This window comes from Phascolarctos cinereus, unplaced genomic scaffold, assembly GCF_003287225.1.
Source record: "Phascolarctos cinereus isolate Bilbo 61053 unplaced genomic scaffold, phaCin_HiC Scaffold_726;HRSCAF=1367, whole genome shotgun sequence".
Lineage (NCBI taxonomy): Eukaryota > Metazoa > Chordata > Mammalia > Diprotodontia > Phascolarctidae > Phascolarctos > Phascolarctos cinereus.
The window spans coordinates 390,748,056-390,768,991 of NW_027556098.1; the positions used below are offsets into that span (position 1 = coordinate 390,748,056).

The 20,936-nt window shown below is 48.7% G+C and overlaps 1 protein-coding gene across 1 annotated transcript in view; it reads right to left on the reverse strand.

Annotated features, from left to right (window-relative positions):
- Window positions 1–158: 158 nt before the first annotated feature.
- Window positions 159–20,936, reverse strand: part of PEX14 (peroxisomal biogenesis factor 14) — a 151,164-nt gene continuing 130,386 nt past the window's right edge. Inside the window, 5 exon segments of the mRNA XM_020974097.2 lie at window positions 159–1,584; window positions 1,586–1,703; window positions 2,694–2,785; window positions 18,745–18,842; window positions 20,011–20,113. Of these exon segments, the coding sequence (XP_020829756.1) occupies window positions 1,258–1,584; window positions 1,586–1,703; window positions 2,694–2,785; window positions 18,745–18,842; window positions 20,011–20,113 (738 nt within the window). The 3' untranslated portion in view covers window positions 159–1,257.

The following is a 20,936-nucleotide window of genomic DNA, read 5'->3' on the forward strand; positions in this document are numbered from 1 at the left end:
AGGTCTCCTCCACCTGGAAAATCCTACAATTTGTCTTAGAAAAAAGGAGCTGGGACTAACTACATGGGATCCAAGAAATGACACTAGTGCGACCCTCGCCCCCTAGGCCCCCTGACAGAGACCCTACTGTCCCAAAAGGAAAGGATGAGGAGCCAGGGTTAAATAGTGGTACCTCCTATTTATTACAAGTATATACAGTCCTATCTTATATTCCGGAATCTATACATGATCACACAAACGAGCACAGTTTTCTTTGCGAGGAGGACAGACTCCGATTCCAGGAACTGCTCGGCTGGCGGCTGCTGTGCCGGGAGGAAGGAGCGTGCGTCACCACCGGACCGGTCGAGAACATGATGCGGCAAAAGTGAGCGCTCAAAAACCCATTTCATTTCTCCAGGAGGACAACAGGGCAGCTGCTGAGGGGAGAGGAGAGGGGCCGAGCAGCACAGCTCACTCTGGGAAGGCCCTCTGTGCCTGGCTCTCCCTGGGGCTCTGCTGACCACTCTGACCCCCTCATCACCCAACCAAGAAAAGGGAAGATGGAGCCGTCTGCTCCACAGACATGGGGCAGGCAGCCAGGGGCTCGCTGCACCGATCATGAGGACACGGAGGGGCCTGGGCTGGGGAGGACAGGAGCGATGGAGGCCAATTTCAACAGCAGCTCTTTCTCCCCTGAGGCATTACGAGTCAGGTAATTAAGCCACCTGTTGTCACAACCAGTATTAAAGGTGAGAGGCCCCGAGGGGGAAAGAGAACTGCCCAGGACAGTGGGTGACTCCAGAGCCCTTCAGCCCAACTCCTGAGCCAAGCAGATCTCAAAGGCCAGACTGGTTTTAAGAACTGAAATGTAGGCGATAGGGGTGTTTAGGTAGTAAAATGAAGGACACTCAGAGAAGCCAGCAGGATTCAGGAAGATCCGCAGAGGCCCCAGGCTGGACCCAAGGAAAGGGGATCGCTCCATCCTTCTGGCTGTCCGCAGCTCACACTTGGAGGGCTCCAGTGAGCTGAGGCAGGGCTAGTGGAGGGTGAGAGGACAGCCATCCTTACAGCCTGGCAGTGCCCAGGAAAGCCAGCAGGCTGAGCGCATGGAGTGCCGGGCCAGTCAACACTAAACCTGGTGAACTGCAAGAGAGATCCCTCCTGTGGAGAGTTCCCCATCTCCTGATGAAAGGTGCTCTGGGGAGAAAGAAGGGGCTGTGTTGTGGGCAGGGAGAGGGGTGGACAGGAGGGAAGAAGAGGAAAGAAAACTAAATGGTCCTAGTCTATCTCGTTCTCATTGCTAGCTCCCTCGGGCCTCCGCAGCTTCTCCACCTGCTCGTTGATCTGCCCGTCGCCACCTCTCCGGTCCTCAGTCTGGACGCCCAGGCAATCTTCCTCATCCACGTGGCTCACGTCCTCCTCTTCCTCCTCCTCCTCCTCTCTCTTCTCCTCCTCCCCCTGTACCTCCATCCGCACCTGGCCCTTCACATCAATCACCCCCTCCCCTTCCTCTTCTGGGCCCAGCAGGTGATAGTTGACCTTCGACCCCTCAGGGCTATGGTTCTCCTTCACTGGGGAAGAAGAGGCCGATTCGTTGCTGACTGGGAGAGATGTCGCTGCTGCTGTTGTGGTTGGCTACGGTGGGGTTGGAAGGAGACGAGGACTTCACCGAGATCTGCCAGGATGGGATCTTGGGGGCTGAAGGCGATGGAGGGAATTGCCTCCTAGTGGGAGGGAAAGGAGAGGGGGGGGAGGTCTGTTACAAGGGCTTCCGAAATGAGGCTCCAGTTGGGGTAGGGAAGCATGGGTCCCCCTACGCTGCCAGGGCTCTTCTGTCCATGAGGAAGGCCACTCACCCTCTCCACATTACAATAGGGCAGAGTGAACCCTAAAGTCCAGCAAAAGGTCGCCCACAGCCAGGCCATGGGGAAGGGGGGAAGGACGGCATCAGCTTGGGCTCCCCCTTGGGAAAGGACACACACACACACACACACACACACACACACCCCTGCCCCAACCACAGCCACATCCAGAACAGGCAGGGACAACTAAGGAAGCAAACCCCATGTGAAAGAGCTGATCTTTGACGGAGTTCAGAAAATACAAATAAAAACACCAACCCGCCTTTCTAGCAGTCCTCTGAACCAGCCTCTGAGAAGGCTCTTCCATCTCAACCCCCATCTCTGCAGAGTGCAAACAAGCTAATGCCTGCATGATTTGCCAGCATCATCAAGGCCATCAAGAAATTCAATCTGTAGAGTTTTCTTGGCTCCAGTGTCACCCAACTGCCTACTTTCTGCCCTTTATTATTTTCCAAAAGCACTTCTTCACCGGCTGCATAAAACCCATGCATTTCTCTCCATGACAGGCGCTCCCCTCCCCCAGCCAGGAGCCCATTCTCTCTCCACTGCTCTTCCTGACGGCCTCTTCTCCGAGGCCAGGTTCACCATCTCCCAGCAGACGAGGAGGGGGCAGCTTGGAAGGCTAGCATGGAAGCCCCTTTCCTGCCTAAAGCCACCCACCAGCTTTTCCAGGGAAGGTCCACCACTCTCAACAGCTCCTGCCAGCAATATAGGCCCTGGCAGAAAAGGAGGGAGAACTCCTTGTATTTTAGAGAGCTCTGGAAGAGGGTGCCCTCGGGAGACCAGCACCCCACTAAGGCACAGGAGATGCAGGCCGCCTCCCCAGCCCGCTCTGCAATCATTCCCCCATACCGGTTTAGAAGGAGTCCTTTTAAGGAATTAATCTCACACTTGAGTTCATTGATATTCTGTGACTCCAGGATCCAGTTAGTGGACGTGGTGGCCTGCAAGACAGAAGGCAGAGGGGGGTCAGACATAGGCAGCTGCGCCCAGCCCAGTAGCCCCCCAGACTTCCCCTGGGGGAGGAGGGGCAGTCCTGCAGCCTCCATCAGACAGTGAGTATTTACTGAGCTCTGCCCACTGCCTGGGATGAAGGGCTGGACGTCAAAGAGTCCCCGATCTCGAGGAGCTGAAGGTCCTTTGGTGAGACGACATGTTGTTAGTGTAAGCAAGACGTGCACAAAATAACCTCAAGGTAAAATGGGGGTGAGGGGTCACTAGAGGTTGGTAGGATCAGAGAGCACTCAGTCTGGGAGCTGCCAAACTCAGGACCCTCTGCAGGGCCCAGGAATTAGGGATGTCCATATTTACGAAGAGGGCAGCTCCGTCGGCAGAGTGGACAGAACACTAGTCCTGCAGTCAGGAAAGACTCCGCTTCCTGAGTTCAAATCCAGTGTCTGACCCTTACTAGCTGGGTGACCCTGGGCAAGTCACTTCACCCTGTTTTCCTCATCTGTAAAACAAGAATGAAATGGCAAATCACTGCAGTTATCTTTGCCAAGAAAACCCCAAATGGGGTCACAGAGTCAGACATGACTGAAAAAATGACAAAGGAGGGAGGAAGGAAGGAGGGAAGGAGGGAGGAGGGAAGAAAGGTCAACCCTTCAATGCTCACTCTGCACAAAGCACGCCAGCAAGCACCACGGAACAGGACGGAAGAGCCAGCCAGTTCTTGCTCTTGAGGCACTCACACGCCAATGGGGGAGGCTTAGGCCACGAGTCCCATGGGCCTTAGGTGGCTGTGGCAGGGCAAATGTTAACGCAGCCTCTTTAGTGGCACCTGAGTTGGTAGAATGCCATCTGACTGGGCCAAGGACTCTGATGCCTAGAGCTCTCTTTTGGTTCAGGGCCACAAAGGCCAGGGTGTCCCTTGGGAAGCAATGGGCACCACGTTGGCTGGTTTGCCTCTTGTCTTAGGACGCTCTGGTGCTGGGTGCAGCAGTGTGATGTGTCAGTGAAAGAAGTGCATGTGATCGTGGGCTTTGTGCATGAAGATCATACGGCTTCCAGGAAGAAGGAAGGTAATGGCATCAATCTCTGGAGTCCAGGGCTCAGTTGTAAGCATCACGGTTTTTACAAATGCCACTGATGAGCTGGAGAGGTTCCAGAGGAAGGCAACTGAGGGCTGGCGAGGGACCTTGAGTCCGTGTCACATGAGGATAAACTGAAGGGATTGGGAATCACCGGCCTAACGAAATGAAGCCTCAAGGTAGGCAAGAAGACTCCCTTCACATATGAAGGGTCTTCACGGGGAGGAGCTCAACAAGCAGGAACCAGGAGCCATGGGGGGACGCTGCAGAGAGAATGACTGAGGGCCGCTGTCAGGAAAACCTTCCCAACAATCAAAGCGACCGAACAGTGGAACGGGCTGTGTAGACAGACAGTGGGATGCCTTCTCTCTGGCAGCCTTTAAGCAGGGGCTGGACAATGACTTCTGGGGATTCCACTCCTGGATGGGCTGAGTTAGCTGGCCTTCCAGTTCTCAATCTCTCTGCCCACCCAAGTACCCCCTCATCCCAAAGGTTGGGCTACAAAGAGAGAGATTCTATCTCAGAGTCCTGTGCTCTAATACTGTTACTTTCAAAGCAGTCAACTGAGAACCGGCCAGAGTCCAGTGGCTTACCTGTCCTCCACGACAAGCCTGCATCGACCTGTGCTCCAGCTGCTAGGCAGCCGCACAGAACAGGATCATCTTTCCTTATTAGATCACACTAGATTCTCCTTCTAATTCACCTGCCCACAGTCTTACAAAATCCTTTATGAATGGCAGCCTGGGGTGATGGAAAGGACCACGGCCTTATGAGTCAAGAGGACTTGGGTTCATGTCACATTCTATTCTGGATCATCTGATTGCTACCACGTAGGATCTGGCTGCTGAGGTGGAAAGGATGGAAACCTTTAGGGAACAGAAGATTCCATTTTTGAATGTGTGATGAGAGGAAATGAGAAGGGAAAGGAGGGGAAGGGAAAAGAAAAGGAGGAGAAGAGAAAGGAGAGGCAGGCATCATCTGATCAATGAACTCGTACTCTGTGAAAGTAGGGATCCGAGGAGAGTACACAGAATCTCAAGGATTCTACGTAGGAAGTCAGTCCAGGGAGAAGAGAAAATTCCAAAGAAGGAACTTCTGAAGACATAAAGTACAAAGGAGGAAAGGGGGAATTTCCTAAAGAGATTGATGCAGATGCACAGGGAGCTGGCATCAGCCCACCTGGGGCTTACAAAGACATGCACAGAAAACGGGAAGGGCAGGTGCCCCTCCAAAGACTAGTCTTGCAAGAATGTCAGCATATGCTTTTGGGAGGCCAAGGGGACAAGCATGGATTCAACGTCAGGACTGCTAAAGCTTAAAATGAATCTGTCAAGAAAAGCAAGGACAACAAAACGGGTCAGTCTGTGGACTATACCGGGCAGAAGAGGAGGATTAAAGAAGGTGAGGACAGCTCCCCGGGAGAATGGGACGGAAAGTGACAAGAGAAGAGACCCGCTTCTTTGCTCTGCCTGGCATGTAAAGTCTTCACAGCCTGGCTCCTTCTCAGGCGCTGGTCCACTCCACAAACACTGAAATCCTGCTTGACTTACCAGCCTGCGGTCCCTCATGCCTAATGCTTCAAGACACGGCTGCGGCTGTGACTGTGCCACCCGCGCCTGGAGGGTCCTCCCTCTTCTGTGACCTAGTAGAATCCCTGTCTTCCCTGAAGACGTGGCTTAAACACCGCTTTCTGCAGAAGGCCATTCCCCTTCCCATTACTCTCTATGTATCCTGTATGTACCTGTTTCCTTATACACTGGGCCCCCATTAGAATGCAAACTCCCTGACGGCAAGGCCTGGTTCTCCATTTCTCTGAATCCCCAGCCCCTCACACACAACCTGGCACCTAACAAACACCTGATGACTGACAGATTGATATTTTGTTTATGTTTTCTCTGTCAGAGAAAATTCTCTTTGTGCTGCAAAAGAGAGAGCAGAAACAGCTAACAAGGAGTTGACACCTGAGATAACAAGGGAAACAGTAAGACAGCACTGAGTTACCCTTGATGGTTTGATGAGCTCAAGTCACCAGACCCAAATGAACCAGAACCCAGAGAAATAACAGAACTGGCAGATGTGATGGCCTAGCTTTTGTCAATAATCTTTGAAAGAGATCATATATCAGGAGAAGTACTACATGCCTGGGGAAGAGCAAATGTCCTGATTGGTTTTTTTTTTTAAATAGGAAGAGAACTGAGAGTGAAAACTATAGGCAGGTAGGTTTGACTTTGGTGGCAAAATTCGATAGCTTATAAATTGAAATAGCAAAGGGCCAGCATGGCTTTGTCAAAAACAGGTCACCACTGCCCCGATACATTCATGCCCTGCTCCTGCTCCTGCCCCTGACCTCCACTTCTAGCCCAGGACACCAGCATCTACCACCCTAGTCCCTGAGCTTCTCACTGGGGAGGCTTAGGCCTTTCTGGCCCAAAGCAGATTCCGCTCCCTGCCCCCCAGCTTCATGCTAAGCTCCTTAGCTCATGTGAAGCATACTAACCTGGGGCCTGGCTACACAGCTCCTGCCCTAAGTCTCTGGGTTTAGGACTGGGAAGACTCCACCTGACCCTGACTGACTCATCCTTCAGGACACAATTAATTCATTCATCATCCCCGTAACTTCTCTGATCAAAAATACCACCTCCTCTTCCACCCTGGCCCACTGCTCCACTATGTGTACTGTCTTTCCCCAACAGAAATTAGTTCCTTGAGGACAAAGCTCAGCACCATATCTGGCACACAGTAAGAGTTTAATACATGCTTTTTCATTCATTCATCCATCAGAGGAATGCTCTAAATACCATTTCCCTGTATTTTAGCAAAGCATTTGACAAATACTCATGCTATTCTTGCGGAAAAAGAAAGATGCGCGCTATATGACAGTACAATTAAGTGGACTCAGAACTAGTTAAACAGCTGAACCCGAAGTGTAGCAATTAATGGAAAGATATAAAGTGAGGAGGTCTCCAGTAAAGTGCCCCAGGGATCACGTTCGGCTCTATACTATTTAACGTTTTTATGACTGACTTGGATAAAGGCATGTGTCCCATAGTTATCAAATTTGCCAAGCTAGGAGAGAAAGCTCAAAAATCGGATGACTGAGTCAGGACCCAAAAGACCCCAAAAGGAGTGTTCCAAGTACAAGTTGAGACAGGGCTCAGTAACAGTCCTTATGAATGAGATGAGGACTGTGACAGATTGCTAGCTCAATGGAAGGCAACCATATAATATAGCAGCCTCCCTGCCTCAAAAAAAAAGTAGCATTACTTTAAAGAGGGAGGGAAGGAGCAGTCGTTTCTAGGAGTCACAGAGTGATAGTAGTCTGCCTGACCAGTCCAGAGCTTAAATACTGGGTTCACTTCCAGGAACCCGATTTCATTTTAAATTTCACTGTGGCCTTTTGTTGACAGATCGCAGTCCTTTTCACTCCATCTCCTCCCACTCCTCCTCATCCCCTTTTCTGAACCCTCTTTTGTAACAATGAAAAAATACTAAAGGAAAACCAGAAGAAATAGAGACCAGAGGTCACAGCACACTCCACATTCACAGTCCCCCTCACCCCCACACCAAGGAAGGTGGCACCAGGCAGCTCTCCAGGATGGACAGCAATCATTCCAGTTAGTTGCAGAGGTCAATGTGTTCACTACCATTCTGGCTTTGCTGACTTCTCTCTACGTTTGTTCCTATTGGAGGTCCCACGTTTTTCTAAATCCCTCATATTCGTCATTCTTATGGCACAAAACAATTCCATTTGTGGGCCACGATCTGTTCATCCATTCACCAAATGATTAACTCCCACTTGGTTTTTAGCAGTTTGCTACCACCTAAAGGGCTACTCCATCTGTCTTGTAGCTGAACCCTTCTACATACATCTACCCGTTAGAATGTGAACTCCTTCAGAGGAAGGATTCCCTCATTTTAACACACACACACACACACACACACACACACAAACACACACACACACACACACACAATCCTTAGTGCTTTGCATGTAGTAAGTATTTAGTAAATGCCTGTGAACTCACCACTATGAATGAAACATTCATTCACTATGAATATTTTGGTACAGATGGGCCCTTCAGTTGTTGGCCTCTTTGAGGTATAAACCCAATAGTGGGATTGCCTGGTCAAAGGGTATGAAAAGTTTAGTGACTTTTCTCACATAATACTAAGCTGTTTTCCAGAATGGGTACAATTCCACCAATGGTATGTTCCTGTGGCTACCTTTAAACAGCCCCTCCAACACTAGCCCCATTACTTTTCATCACCTTCACCGGGGGACAGCCATCAATGGAGGATAATCTGCTAATCTGTCTCAAGAGAAATTTCTGTCCAGAACAACAATAAATTCATCTTTGCCACTTCAAGAGGCCTGAGCTGGTGTTTAAACTGTTTTCATTTGTTTAGTAGTCTGTAATTCTTGATCATTTCTGGGGAATGGCTACCAGTCCTCTATATTTTTGTCAATTCCCTACATACCTCAGATACCAGACAATTAACAAAGATTTTTCTTTTTGTACTCAATTATTTTTCTTCTTATTCTAGCTGCACTGATTTTGTTTATGCAAAAGCTTTTCAATTTTCTATAATTAAAATAATTTATTTTGTTCTTTGTGGTCTCTTCGCTTGCTTACAAATTTTTCTCCAAAGCCATAGTAGTGAAAGGGCCACGTTTAGGAAGGCCACTGATAAACTGAGTTTGATAATTCATCTGGGGATGCCCAAATGAAAGTAACCAGACTAATGAAGATTCTTGAGATGATGCTATGTGAGGATTAGCTGAAGTTCTGCCTGAAGAAGAGAAAACTCCAGGGGATATGAGAACTGTCTTTTTTTTTAAATTTTATTAATTTATTTTGATTTGTCAACAATCACTTCCATATGCTTTTGAGTTGAAAATTTTTCTCCCCCTTCCTCCCCGCCACCCTCCCCAAGACGGTGCACAATCTGATATAGGCTTTACATTTACATTCTCATTAAACGTATTTTCACATTAGTGAAGTTGTAAGTAAAAATTAAAACCAATAGGAGGAACCCATCAGAAAGAGGAAACAAAACTCAACAGAAGGTAAAAATAAGTGACAGAGATTCGACTTCCATAGTTCTTTCTTTGGATGTGGACACCATTTTACAACCAGAGGCCTCTGGAGTAGTCTTAGATCCTTGTAATGCCAAGAAGGGTTCAGTTTAACAATATTAGTCATCGCACAACATGGCTGTTATTTTAGTGTTCTGCTCACTTCACTCAGCATCAGACCATACAAGTCTTTCCAGGTTTTTCTGAAGTCAGCCTGTTCATCATTTCTTATAGCACAATAGTATTCCATTACATTCATATACCACAACTTGCTCAGCCATTCCCCAATGATGGCATGCATTCCTCTCAATTTCCAATTCTTTGCCACCACAAAAAGAGCTGCTATGAATATTTTTGTACATGTGGTCCTTTTCCCATTTTTATGATCTCTTTGGGATATAGCCCTAGAAGTGGTATTGCTGGGTCAAGGGGTACGCACATTTTTATAGCCCTTTGGGCATAGTTCCAAAATTTTCTCCAAAATGGTTGGATCATTTCACAACTCCACCAATTAATGTTCCAATTTTCCCACATCTTCTCCAACATTTATCATTTTCCTGTTTTGTCATGTTGATCAATCTGATAGGTGTAATGTGGTACCTCAGAGTTGTTTTGATTTGCATTTCTCTAATCAATGATTTAGAGCATTTTTTCATATGACTATAGATGGCTTTAATTTCTTCATCTGAGAACTGTCTGTTCATATCCTTTGACCATTTATCAATTGGGGAATGGCTTGTGTTCTTATAAATTTGTCTTAATTCTCTATATATTTTAGAAATGAGGTCCTTATCAGAGAGACTGGTTGTAAAAATCCTTTCCCAATTTTCTACCTTCCTTCTAATCTTAGTTGCATTGGCTTTGTTTGTGCAAAAACTTTTCAATTTAATGTAATCAAAATTATCCATTTTGCTTTTCATAATGTTCTCTATCTCCTGTTTGGTCATGAATTCTTCTGTTCTCCATAGATCTGACAGGTAAACTATTCCTTGTTCTCCCAGTTTACTTATGGCATCAGCCTTTATATCTTAGTCCTGAACCCATTTTGACTTTATTTTGGTATATGGTGTGAGATTTGAGTCTATGCCTAGTTTCTGCCATACTCTTTTCCAGTTTTCCCAGCAGTTTTTTTCAAAGAGTGGGTGAGAACTGTCTTAATGTATCTGCAGAACTGTCACTGGAAGAGGGAGTCAGGAGCAATGGGTGTGTGAACTGCAGAGGCACTTTTGGGTTTGATGTCAGGAAAAACCCTGAGTAACAGGAGCTCCACCAAAGTGGTGGGGCTGCCTCCAGAGCCTTTCCCCTTACAAGAGGCTGGAGAGACGGGACGGCTCTTTACGGTCTAATGTGAGGCTCGTTTCAACTGTGAGATTCTGGGAACCCTCGTGCAAGCTCCATAGTGTTTGTGCCCCATAATGAGGGTCCTTATAGACTGGTGATGGGATAGACTGGCTGCAGGTCAGAGTCCCAAGTCTCCTTCATTCACAGGGGGAGATGAAAATTTTATGTTATGGGGCTGTCAGATCAAACGTGATCATGGACACACCGTAGAGCCCCAAGTCATTATAAAACACCTGTGAATCATAGCTACTGTTCTTGTCATTCCACAAGACACTTCCTTGGAGTGGCTAGGAACACAACCCCTGATCTACCCTTCTCACAGATGACCCTCTACATTATAACGCGTTATATACAGGAGGAAGTGAGCTCCCTGAGGACAGACTGCATCCTTCTTTATCTCTGTACCCTCAAGAGTCTGGTGTGGGGCCTACACGTGTCATTTCAACACCGTGGGCATTCACTCCCTGGTAATGCAAATTACGCCTTCTCCTCATGCATGATTCTCATCCATGTCCTCCTGTAAATCAAGCCTCCAAAGAGGACAGATTCAGTTCACCAGAGGTCGTTCTGCAGGGCATTTAACCACCTTGTACGGGTACCAAGCACCCCATTCTACTGCTGATGCTCCTTTCTGCACACGACGGGCTGTGCGAACTTGTGAAGCTGCGTGCCCTCTGCATTATAGTTATCACTGCCGGTCTCTCCCAAGCATGTGATGCTGCCTATTGGACTTTGGGCCACCAGTCATTTTGTTTCTCTGGTGACTGTGGCATTCCGTGATTCAGAGCTACAGAGCGCGTCCCTGAAGAATACTGGTGCTAAAATGACAACTCCATGACAGAGAGCAGCCTAGAGTCCATTAAAGTGCTGTACAATTTCCCAAACACAACCCAGCCTACTCCCTTATCTAATTCTGGGTCCAGCTGGAATTGTGCCTGTCCAGGGCATACCCACCCACATGCGTGCACACACACACACACACACACACACACACACACATACATACACACACACACACACACAAACTATTATCTATTTATTGTTTGCTTTCTCCTTCATGGATTGAGGAGCCTTCAGTGTTCTAGGGCACAATGTCAGGTACATACAGGGCATCTATAGGGACAACCTGCCCACCTACTGGGGATCCCTCTTCTGTCTGGACGCTGTACTGGGTGTCCTATGCAATAGCAGCAAACGTCCCGAGCAAATATACATCTCTCTGTTCTCTGCCTCATGTGACACTGACAGAGGGAGGATCATTCAACAGAGTTATCTCTGTGATTGCATCCACTGGGAAATCCTGCATGACCTCTCCATTCTCCTACTTCTGCCTCTTGGAATTCTTCATTTCTCAGATGAATCAGCAGTTCAAGCATCATAATTTACAAGAAGCCCTTTCCTGACGGTCTTTCCACTCCCAAAACGACTCTCTGGTCATTTTGGATCAACTACATACGTACACGTTTTCTCCCCTATGAGAATGTATGTTCCTGGAGAGCTGAGGTGATTTCACATTTCTCTTTGCATGCCTGTTTCACATGCTCCCTGACCCTGGTGGTTGCTCACTATATGCACGGGATATGCTCATAGAAGAAGTATGTGCAGGGGGCACGCAGCTCTACCAGGTCACGTGCCTTTATAGCAGGACCACCAAGTCTTTCGCTGGGAAGATGTACTCTGCTACTGACAGCATTGCAAAAGCTCGCCTGTTCCTCTCATGTTTTCATCCAGAGTATGGGGAGAGATCATTATCACAAAGTTTTAAAGAAGTGAGAAAGTAGGCATCTGGGTCGTAGTTACTGAGGTCCTCTGATCACCCTTTGTATGTATTTAGAAATAACACAGTCCACAATTTTTTCCAATCGCTGCGTATTTTCAGGTATCCTAAAAATCAATCCCTCCATGTTTTCAAAACCGTGTCCTCTCCAGCACAGACTTCCTCATTGGGTAACTGGTCTGCTGCAGCTTCTCTTCCCATTTTTTCTTTGTGAATGCCATTTCTACCTCCTCACACAGCTCAACAAAGAGGGGCCTGGAGTTTTAATGAGTCCAAAGATGGTGGTCTCACCATCACTGGTGATGAGAACACTCTGTTATAAAAAAGCCAATGGATGCTTGGCTTTCCATTTGTTTGTTATTCTTCTTCCAGACTCTTCCAAGCACACTCTCACGATATTCTGACTGGCATCTCATGCCAAGCTTTCTAAAAACTTGCTTTCCTCCCCTCCACTTAACTTTGCTTTTTTTCAAGGCAAAACCACTCATCATTTTTCTCTGTCCTCCTCCATGAGATGTGCAAATGAATTGATGTTTGTGGACCAAAACCTCTTGGTTTGGACATCAAGTGTTTGATGCCTAAGGTGGTTGCAGAGCAACTCAGGCCTCCTCATTGTGGCAATTGCTTCACATCAGGAAATGGTGGGTCTGTGGTGACTTTTCACTGTCTATGGCTTGTCTTAAGTCACATAGTAGGAACATAACATATGTTGAACTGAACGAAAACAACCACATGGGAAAGTAATGGTCATCAACCATGGGCCACTGAGCACTATTATATTCTGCTGGAATAGACTTAAGTATTTCCTAGTTTAAAAGAAACTGCTCCAAAAGACTTAATTTCCAATATCTTTCCTACTAAGAGCAGAAACCACATGGCGCACCAAGGAGTAATAATCACACAACCCAACATCCTCCCCTACTTCCTTACAGTAATTCCTGCTGTGATGGACAGAGAACAGGACATCCACCACAGAAACTGTTTTTACAAATGCCATAACCAGTTGGATGAAATCGCCTTAAAGGCCACGGGTGTGCCTGACATGAGCCCACGTAGATTCCAGTCAACCTCCAAGCAGTTTTTAAATGAGCAATTAATTAGGGCTCCCCGGAAGGTGGTCCCTCCTAAATTTCTTTTCTCTGTCCCTTATTACCCTCCCACGAGAACTGACCCAGACAACTGAAATAAAAAATACAGAAGGGTGCGAACAGACATCAGCCTAAGAGGAGTGATCGTAGGGTCTTGCATAGAAGAGAAGCTCAATGAATACTTGCTAAATAAACACATGGATCACAGTGTGGTAGGGGTCACGAGAAGCTTACCAGAAGCTTCTCGGAGCTTGTAGGTCAGAGCAGCAACTGAGGTCTCACTCTCAGGCCCAAAGAGTCCCCCCACATTTTGCAAGGGGTGCTGCCTTCAGTGCTTCCAGATACGAGAAGAAGTTGGGCTCAGAGGGACTTTGGTTGTAGAAGTGTAGTGCAACACACACATCCACATTTGCAAGAGCGTATTCCCCATGGGATTCACACTCCAGGCCATCAGACAGGCAAGAACCCAGGAGCCGCCACTGTTCTGGCTTCTCTAAGACCTTGAAAGCTACAGCAGCACATTAACAAGGGAGCGATTTCTACTCACCGGCCGGCAAAGGACTCAAATTTCCAAACGCATATGGTGCCAGATGCCTAGGATTTAGAAATAAAATCTGACATCTGGGGCTTTTTAGCCAGTCTCTTTAAAAACAGTTGTAGAAAACTCACAGCCCTTGGTTTTATGTAGGTTTTTTAATTACTTAAAGTTTCTCTTTTTAATTTTTTACAGTGCTCCAGTAGGAGCTTGGAAGGCAGATATAAAAACTTACATTACAGCTGAGAAAACACAGCTTTTACTCTCTGGTTTATGGGGTTACCAAAGTCTTTGTACACATGGGGTTTAGATACCAAAACAGCATGCTTTACATTTCAGTGCAGGAGAAAATAAAAAGGGGTGGGAGGGCAGAGGGTTCCCCCCCAAAAAAGTGCAAGAAACTTGTAAAGGCTGTTCTAAACCACCAAGCAGAATTCCTGTGCCCTTTCCCTTCTCAAAACCCAACATGTGGTCTTAATCTTAATTCTTAAGACCTGAAAACAGTTTTCCAATTTCCGGAATGGCTTCAGGCCATTGGCAGGCCATGGCTCCAAAGGATAACAGAGCTGTGACCATAAACTGGCTTTCATGGTTGTGCCGCTGTGTGGGTCCTACTGCACAGAGCGTGCTCCGTGGCGAAAAATGGCCACTGGCCACGAACAAGCCCAGGAGGGAACCAATGGCAGCTCTGTGTGTGGGATGGGGACAGCAGGGTATGCGGGCTGCACATCGGACACGGATCACCAAAAGGCACCTGAATGCTGGCGTCAATGCGGCCGGAGAAGCGGTAGCTTTGTCCGTTCTCCAGGAGGGGGACTGTTAGGAAAGTCAGCGCGAGGGCCCAAGTACCACCTGAAGCACGTTCTCAGAACTAACCCCTGTGTCTGTAACAGTGACAGCCAGCATTTACAGAGCACTCCAAGGATCGCACCGGATCCTCATCGCAACAGTACTGTGAGGCGGGGCCTATTTTTAAAGATGAGAAAACTAAGACTGAGAGGAACGAAGTGACTTCAGTAGGGTCACACGGCTAATAAAGTGCCCCAGGCTGGCATCTGAAGTCTGAGCCCAGTGCTGTACCCACCAGGCCACCCAGCCACTAGCTTCTGCCCTCCTCAATCTTGGGAAACACAAGAGTCAAACCCTGTGCAGACACAGCAGGATGGCAACGTTGTGGGGATGCTCCAGTGGAACCCAGATCACCTATCCCCCACGGCGCTACTTTACTGTCTCCAACTTCTGAAAGCACAGGCTCAGGACCACCAGAAAGAAAGCACTATCAAGCGGGTGACGGATGGATGCGAGGGGCAGGGAGGGAGAGGAGCGGCAGGCGCACTGCCAGCTGTGCCTTCAGGCACTGTTCTTTCTCCTCTCGGGCAGGTGCAACAGCAGAAGGCTTGGCCAGGAGACCGGTGTTTACTCAGTGCCCACGTTTAGAAAACCTTGTGTCTGTCAGACGATGAAGAGGATTCATAATAAAAAGAATAGATGATTCCTACCCTCAAGGAGCTTCCACCCTAACTGGAGACACAAATCTTGCACACGTGGAGGAGACCAAACAAGGCCGAGTGAGCAATGCAGAAACGAGTCCCCGGTAACAAAGTAGAAGAACGTGCCGGGCTGAAAGAAGGGCTATGGGGTTAATCTAGGAAGCCTTACTCAAAGAAGGGAGGCTCCCCGAGAGTGACAACCCCTGCCCCAAGGGCAAACAGAACCACTTAGCTAAGAGGGGACAAGGCCACAGGCTCCCCCCGGGGGCACGCTGAGGCTAGATCTCGGAACAAGAAGCCCCAGCATATCAAGCTACCGGCCTGGGAAGAAGGAAAGATGCCAGTGACTACAGCGAAACCCCAGCCACAATTGCCCATTCCCCCCCAAGGCCCCTCAACTGCTTTCTCCTGGTAGGGGGAGGCCGCCAGCGGGGCAGTCAGACAGTTACTGTTCACTCTTTCCCTGGGACCAGGCCATTTTCTTTTTTGAAACTCTCTTTGACGACAAGCTTTACTCTGGTTCTTCTTTGCTGTTCCTAATTTGTTCTGTGTTGCAACCTGGCCATTGCCCTTGGAGTTGTAAAGAGACTCAGAATCAGACACCACCACCAGCAGAATACGGGTATTAGAGACGGGTCTTCATGTCAAGACATCCCCTTCCTGAGGTCACTGGTCCTCTGCGAGGACAAAGGACAAACGACAGTCTGTGAGCAGTAGTATCTCCCTGACTGAGGACCCAACTGGTCAATTCCAATTGGGCGACGCTGCCCACTCTTCCTCCCTTCCTTCCTCCACATGGGGAATCATACATTTACATGTGGGTGCTCTGCCCAAAGGAATATAAATTCTTGAACTAGAACTCTGTTAAACTTTGATAAAGCCCATTTGGATTCACACGGAGCTCCCTGACTATGCCTTAAACCCAAATCTCTCTGGCTCTCACTGACTGGCCAATAATAAGTCCCAGCCCAAGCCTCTGTGGGTCACTGTTTGGATTCTGATGGCTCAGAATGAGCGTACATAGCAATTGTTTTGTTCTGACCAGAAACCCCAGTATTCCCCTCTGAAACAGAATTTCTTTTTTTGAATAGGCAAACGAAGCCATCTTTTGCTTCATTTCTTACCCAACCTTAAATCACTGAATGGGTGTTGCCTCAGACAAACTGAGACCTGGGAAAGACTTTTGCTTAAAAAGGCTGAGGTCTCCCACTGCATCCAAGGCCATCTCCAGTCATCCTGATCTATGTTCTGCCACTGGACCCAGACGGCTGTGGAGAAGAAAGTGAGGCTGGTGACTCTGCACAGCCCTACCTCACTTAAATCCAATTCACATGCAAGGTATGGCATCACCTTCCTAATATCGTGGTCTTCTTCAAAGGACAAACAACAACAAACATTTCAAGGAGAAATGTGGGGTCCTTCAGGAGCTCTGCAATCTTCCCATGAGGATTCCTGCTTGTTCTCTTCCTCTTCTCTAGTTCTGGACCCAGTTCATCCTCCATTTGCAGCATCTGTCCAAGGTGTCTACACTGAAGAACAAGCTCTATGGAGTCTGCAGCGCTTCATCAAGACAATTTTAAAGCCACTTGATTCTTCTTCCCACATGAATGAAAGGTGAAGCTCTTTGGAAAGGATACCAGGCTCCTCCAGGGCTTCATGAGACCAGCACAATGTCATCTACAAACAGGACCATCTGGAGGACCTCACCAGCTACAGGGATCCCTCCTCACCTTCAATTCTGTACCAAATCTCCTCCAGGAGAGTGGTAAGCACTTCAGTGACGATCACAGAGCCACAGAAAAAGCTTCTCTCTGCTGTTTGGTCTTTCAAGGAATTCTGGTGTATGTGTACATGGGGGACAACCTGGAGCAGAGTTTTTCAGGTGACATTTAGCTCTACTGAGTCAAACACTTCTATAACACAAGCTGAAATATATTCAGTCAAGTAAGGGTAAAGATGAGGTCTACCATGGCGATCCCTTCCTCAAGCACTCCCTGTGTGACCTTGCAGGCATGTCGCCTCCAGCACAAGTGGGTGACACCCACTCATGCTGTTGTTTTCCCGTCTTCACTCTTTGGAGCATCATTCCTATCCCCCCCACCCCTACCCCCTGAAGCACGCTCTGGACCGGGCTCTCACTGGCCAACAGCCACCAGTGACTCTGGCTTGCTTAATGAGGATCATGAAGAGTGCTTTTATTAAAAACAACAAAACTTGGGATATCTTTTCCACCTTGCACCTCTTTGCTCTCCTCCTCTTCCTAGCTTCACTCTTACATGCTCTTGGGATAACTCTGCTTAGATGAATCCCTCACCAGACTTTCTTCAAACCTGTCTGACCCACCTTTGTAGCCCTCTGTTTCATGAAGGGATTCTGCTCACAAGCTCCCAGAGCTAGCTAGCAATTATATAAAGGCTTTAAGGTTTATGCGTTACAAATATTACCTCACAACCCTGAGAGCTAGGTGCACAATGATCCCCATTGCCAGGATGAGGAAACGAGGGTGCACAGAAGCTAAGTGACTTGCCTTGGGTCATACAGCGAGGAAGAGTCTAAAGCTGGATTTGAACCCAGGTCTTCCTCACTTCAGGCCCAGGACTCCTTCCACTATGTCACCTAGCTGCCAGTTTTTTTCTCTCAGAACCCAAATTTGGAATACTGTACACAGAAGTGCTCTCAATCAGAAAGAGAGTCCTGTAAATTCTCCTGACATTATTAACATGCCTAAGGCTAGAATCATATTTCAATCAACCACATCCCTCAGCATTTATTAAGTACACATTATGTGCCAGGACTGTGCTAGGTGCTAGGCATACAGCAACAGGAGTGAACAGACCCTCCCCTGAGGAGCTTACAAAGGAGACACAGCCATGCACACACGTGTTTGTGGGGATGCCATTCACCCACAGATCCATGTATACATGTGTGCACATGCGTGCGTGTGTATTACAGCAGCCCGAGGAGGTGGGGCGGGGAGGCTGGACAGAACAGCTAGACTGTGGCCACCGAGCTGAGCCTGAGGGGATGCTAGGGGTCCAAAGCAGGGGCGGTGAGGGGGCAAGTGCATCCTGGCTGGCCGCGAGGCGGCCAGGGCAAATGTCTTCTTGGCCTCTGTGTGACAGTGCTTCTCAACCAATAGAGGGACATGAAAGGCCCGGGACTGGATGGACCTTGGGAGATCACCCCGCTCAACCCCTTCCCTTTGAGAAAGAGGAAATTAAAGTCCCGAAAAGCCAGGATCACAGAAGGGGTACACTGCCTCAGCTCGGTCCGGACCTCACTGCTGGAAGAATCAAACCCAAATCAAACTGGAATAGCCCCCCACCCCCTCTCCGGTCCCTGGGCATGGGATGTGGCTGCCCACGGGCTCTGCGAGGAGGGGAGGTATAACGGAGTCCTATCACCCAACACCAAGTCGACTCTGCAGTGACAGGCAGTGTGGACAGACACGGCCATGTGACAACCTGGGGGGTGGGGCTATTCTGACCAGGCTGGAGACACGGTCAGGACCTAAGGAGAGCAGCCCCCTACACACAAGGAAGGAGGGAACTGAGACCTGAAGTACCTTGGAGGCAGCCAATTCCTGGGTAAGATCCTGGATTTTCTGCTGCTGCTGGATCAGTATTTCTTGGACCGAGGCTAACGTCGCCTGTAACTGAGTCACTGTGCAGGGAAAAAGCAGTCACAGCTCAATGAAAGTGGCCCGCAGAGATTCCCTTCTCTCTCTCTCTCTAATTTATCGAGGGACACTCCCTCTCCCTCTCTCCCCCTTATAATTCATCTGCACTATGGGCAATCTACCTGCACTGCATCTAACCTCCACTATTTCTAGTTTATCTTGCCTTTGTAGAGTTGTCTATAGGCAACAGTATATCCATCCAAAACCTCTCCCTCCTAATTAGATCTACTCAGGATTTGCTCAGCTCTTCCAACTTTGATGGTGTTTGCATCATTCATCTAGCAGGGCCTCACACGTGCCTTCGTGAAACTAGTAGAGAATTTCCAATTCTGAAATCGAATGATTTCCCCTTTCCTTCCTGATAAACACCGCCCAGGAAAGACTAAAAATAGAAGAGTAGGTTTCTCCGGCTGCTCCTCTTCCCCCCGCTCGCTCTCCGGTGCCCCGTCCCCTCCTGAGGGTCACGGGGGATCACTTCCCTGCTGCTGGCCGGCCGCCCCCATCCTTGGGTGCACAGACTCCAGACAGCTTCTAAGGCCAACCCCCCACGAGCCCCAGGCCACACCGAGGAGAAACTCTTGGCCTGTGGTTTGGAAAGCAATTCTGCCCACTTTCGTTTTTCAATCCAGACCTTCCATCCCATAAACAAGTTCATGAAGGAAAAAAGAAGCCCACCGGTGTGACAGGTTACAGCTAATCTGGGCCATCGCAAGGGTGCTGGGTAATGAACGAGAACCCCGTGGAGTCAATAACAGAGAAGGTGGCTGGGGTCACAGGAGCCGCAGTAATTATAGACTCTCTTGACCCCGCTTTGAATTCTTAGAGGGAAGGGGGAAAAAAATCACCGAAAAACCCCCCTGAAAACCTCGGAGAAGCAGAAATTAAAAATGAACTTTACAGCCCCTAGAAAGGCTGTCATTTTATTCCCCTTATTAATATTCTGAGGTTGGGAGCCTTTCCGTAAAAACATAATTAATTGAGGCCGCGCCGACAGTAAACAAGCAATTTCAAATTAAACCGAAATGACGGCGGCTTCATTTGCAAATGTGAACAGATTCTCGAGCAGATAAATGAAGTCACCGCATAGAGTGGGGGGGGGGCCCACACGCAGGGGGCTCAGAGGGGCGAGCTGATGGAGCCATCAGTCTCTACCTGTCTGCGTCATGCTGCCGCTCATCTCCGAGATATTCGCCTCGATTCTCTGAAGCTGCTTCCTGTCCTCCTTGCCTCCCATGAGCAGAGGGAGCAGGTACTTCTGCAAGAAGCAGGATGGGTGTCAGCAGTGACCACCTGCCCCCGGCCCCTTACTTTCCACAGACACCCTGGCTCCCCTGGACCAGCTCTGCCTTCCCTGTGCCCTTCCCTCCAAAGCCGAGTCTGGACAAACACCTCACGAAAGCCTTCTCAAAGTCAGGGGAGAGGCCAGGCTCAGAACCCTGCTATATCTGGGGCCCTCTGCTCTGCCGGCTTAATGCAAAGTCTATGGCTACGGAAGGGCATCGCGGGAAGCCCACCCCTAGTCTGTGAGCTCTCAGAATAACCTCCCAATAAACCCCTCCAGAGCTGGGCTCAAAGACAAGGCCCTCTGACATACGAGACAGAGGCTAAGGGAGGTATGGGAGAGAAGGAAGCTGCCAAGAAATGAAGGGTCAAGCGACAAGCATCAGCAGGGCAGAGGGGAGGAGGAGGAAGGCCCGCCCCGAGCCCCCTAAGCACCAGGCAGGTGACCAAACAGCCTTGTCCAGAATGGCAAAGCCCGCCCCACAAGCCAACCCTCAGCTGGCAGTTCTGGGCCCACCAGGTGTTTCTAAACTCTTCCTTCGGCCCATCGTTGACCTGGGCCCCACAAAAGGAGAGACAGCAACTTCTCCATTAGCAGTTTCTTACTGGGGAGGGAAAAGGAGGTGACTCACAAGGGGTTTGTGGGAACCGCTCCTAAGTGAAGCTCGTCAGTTCACATTTCTGCGCAAGCACCTTCTAGTCTATTCTGCTAAGTGCTTTTCCCAATGGCTGGTATCAGTTCTTGCCCACAATACTTTGGAAACATGTCAAAGTTCCCACTCGAGTGGAGACTGGGA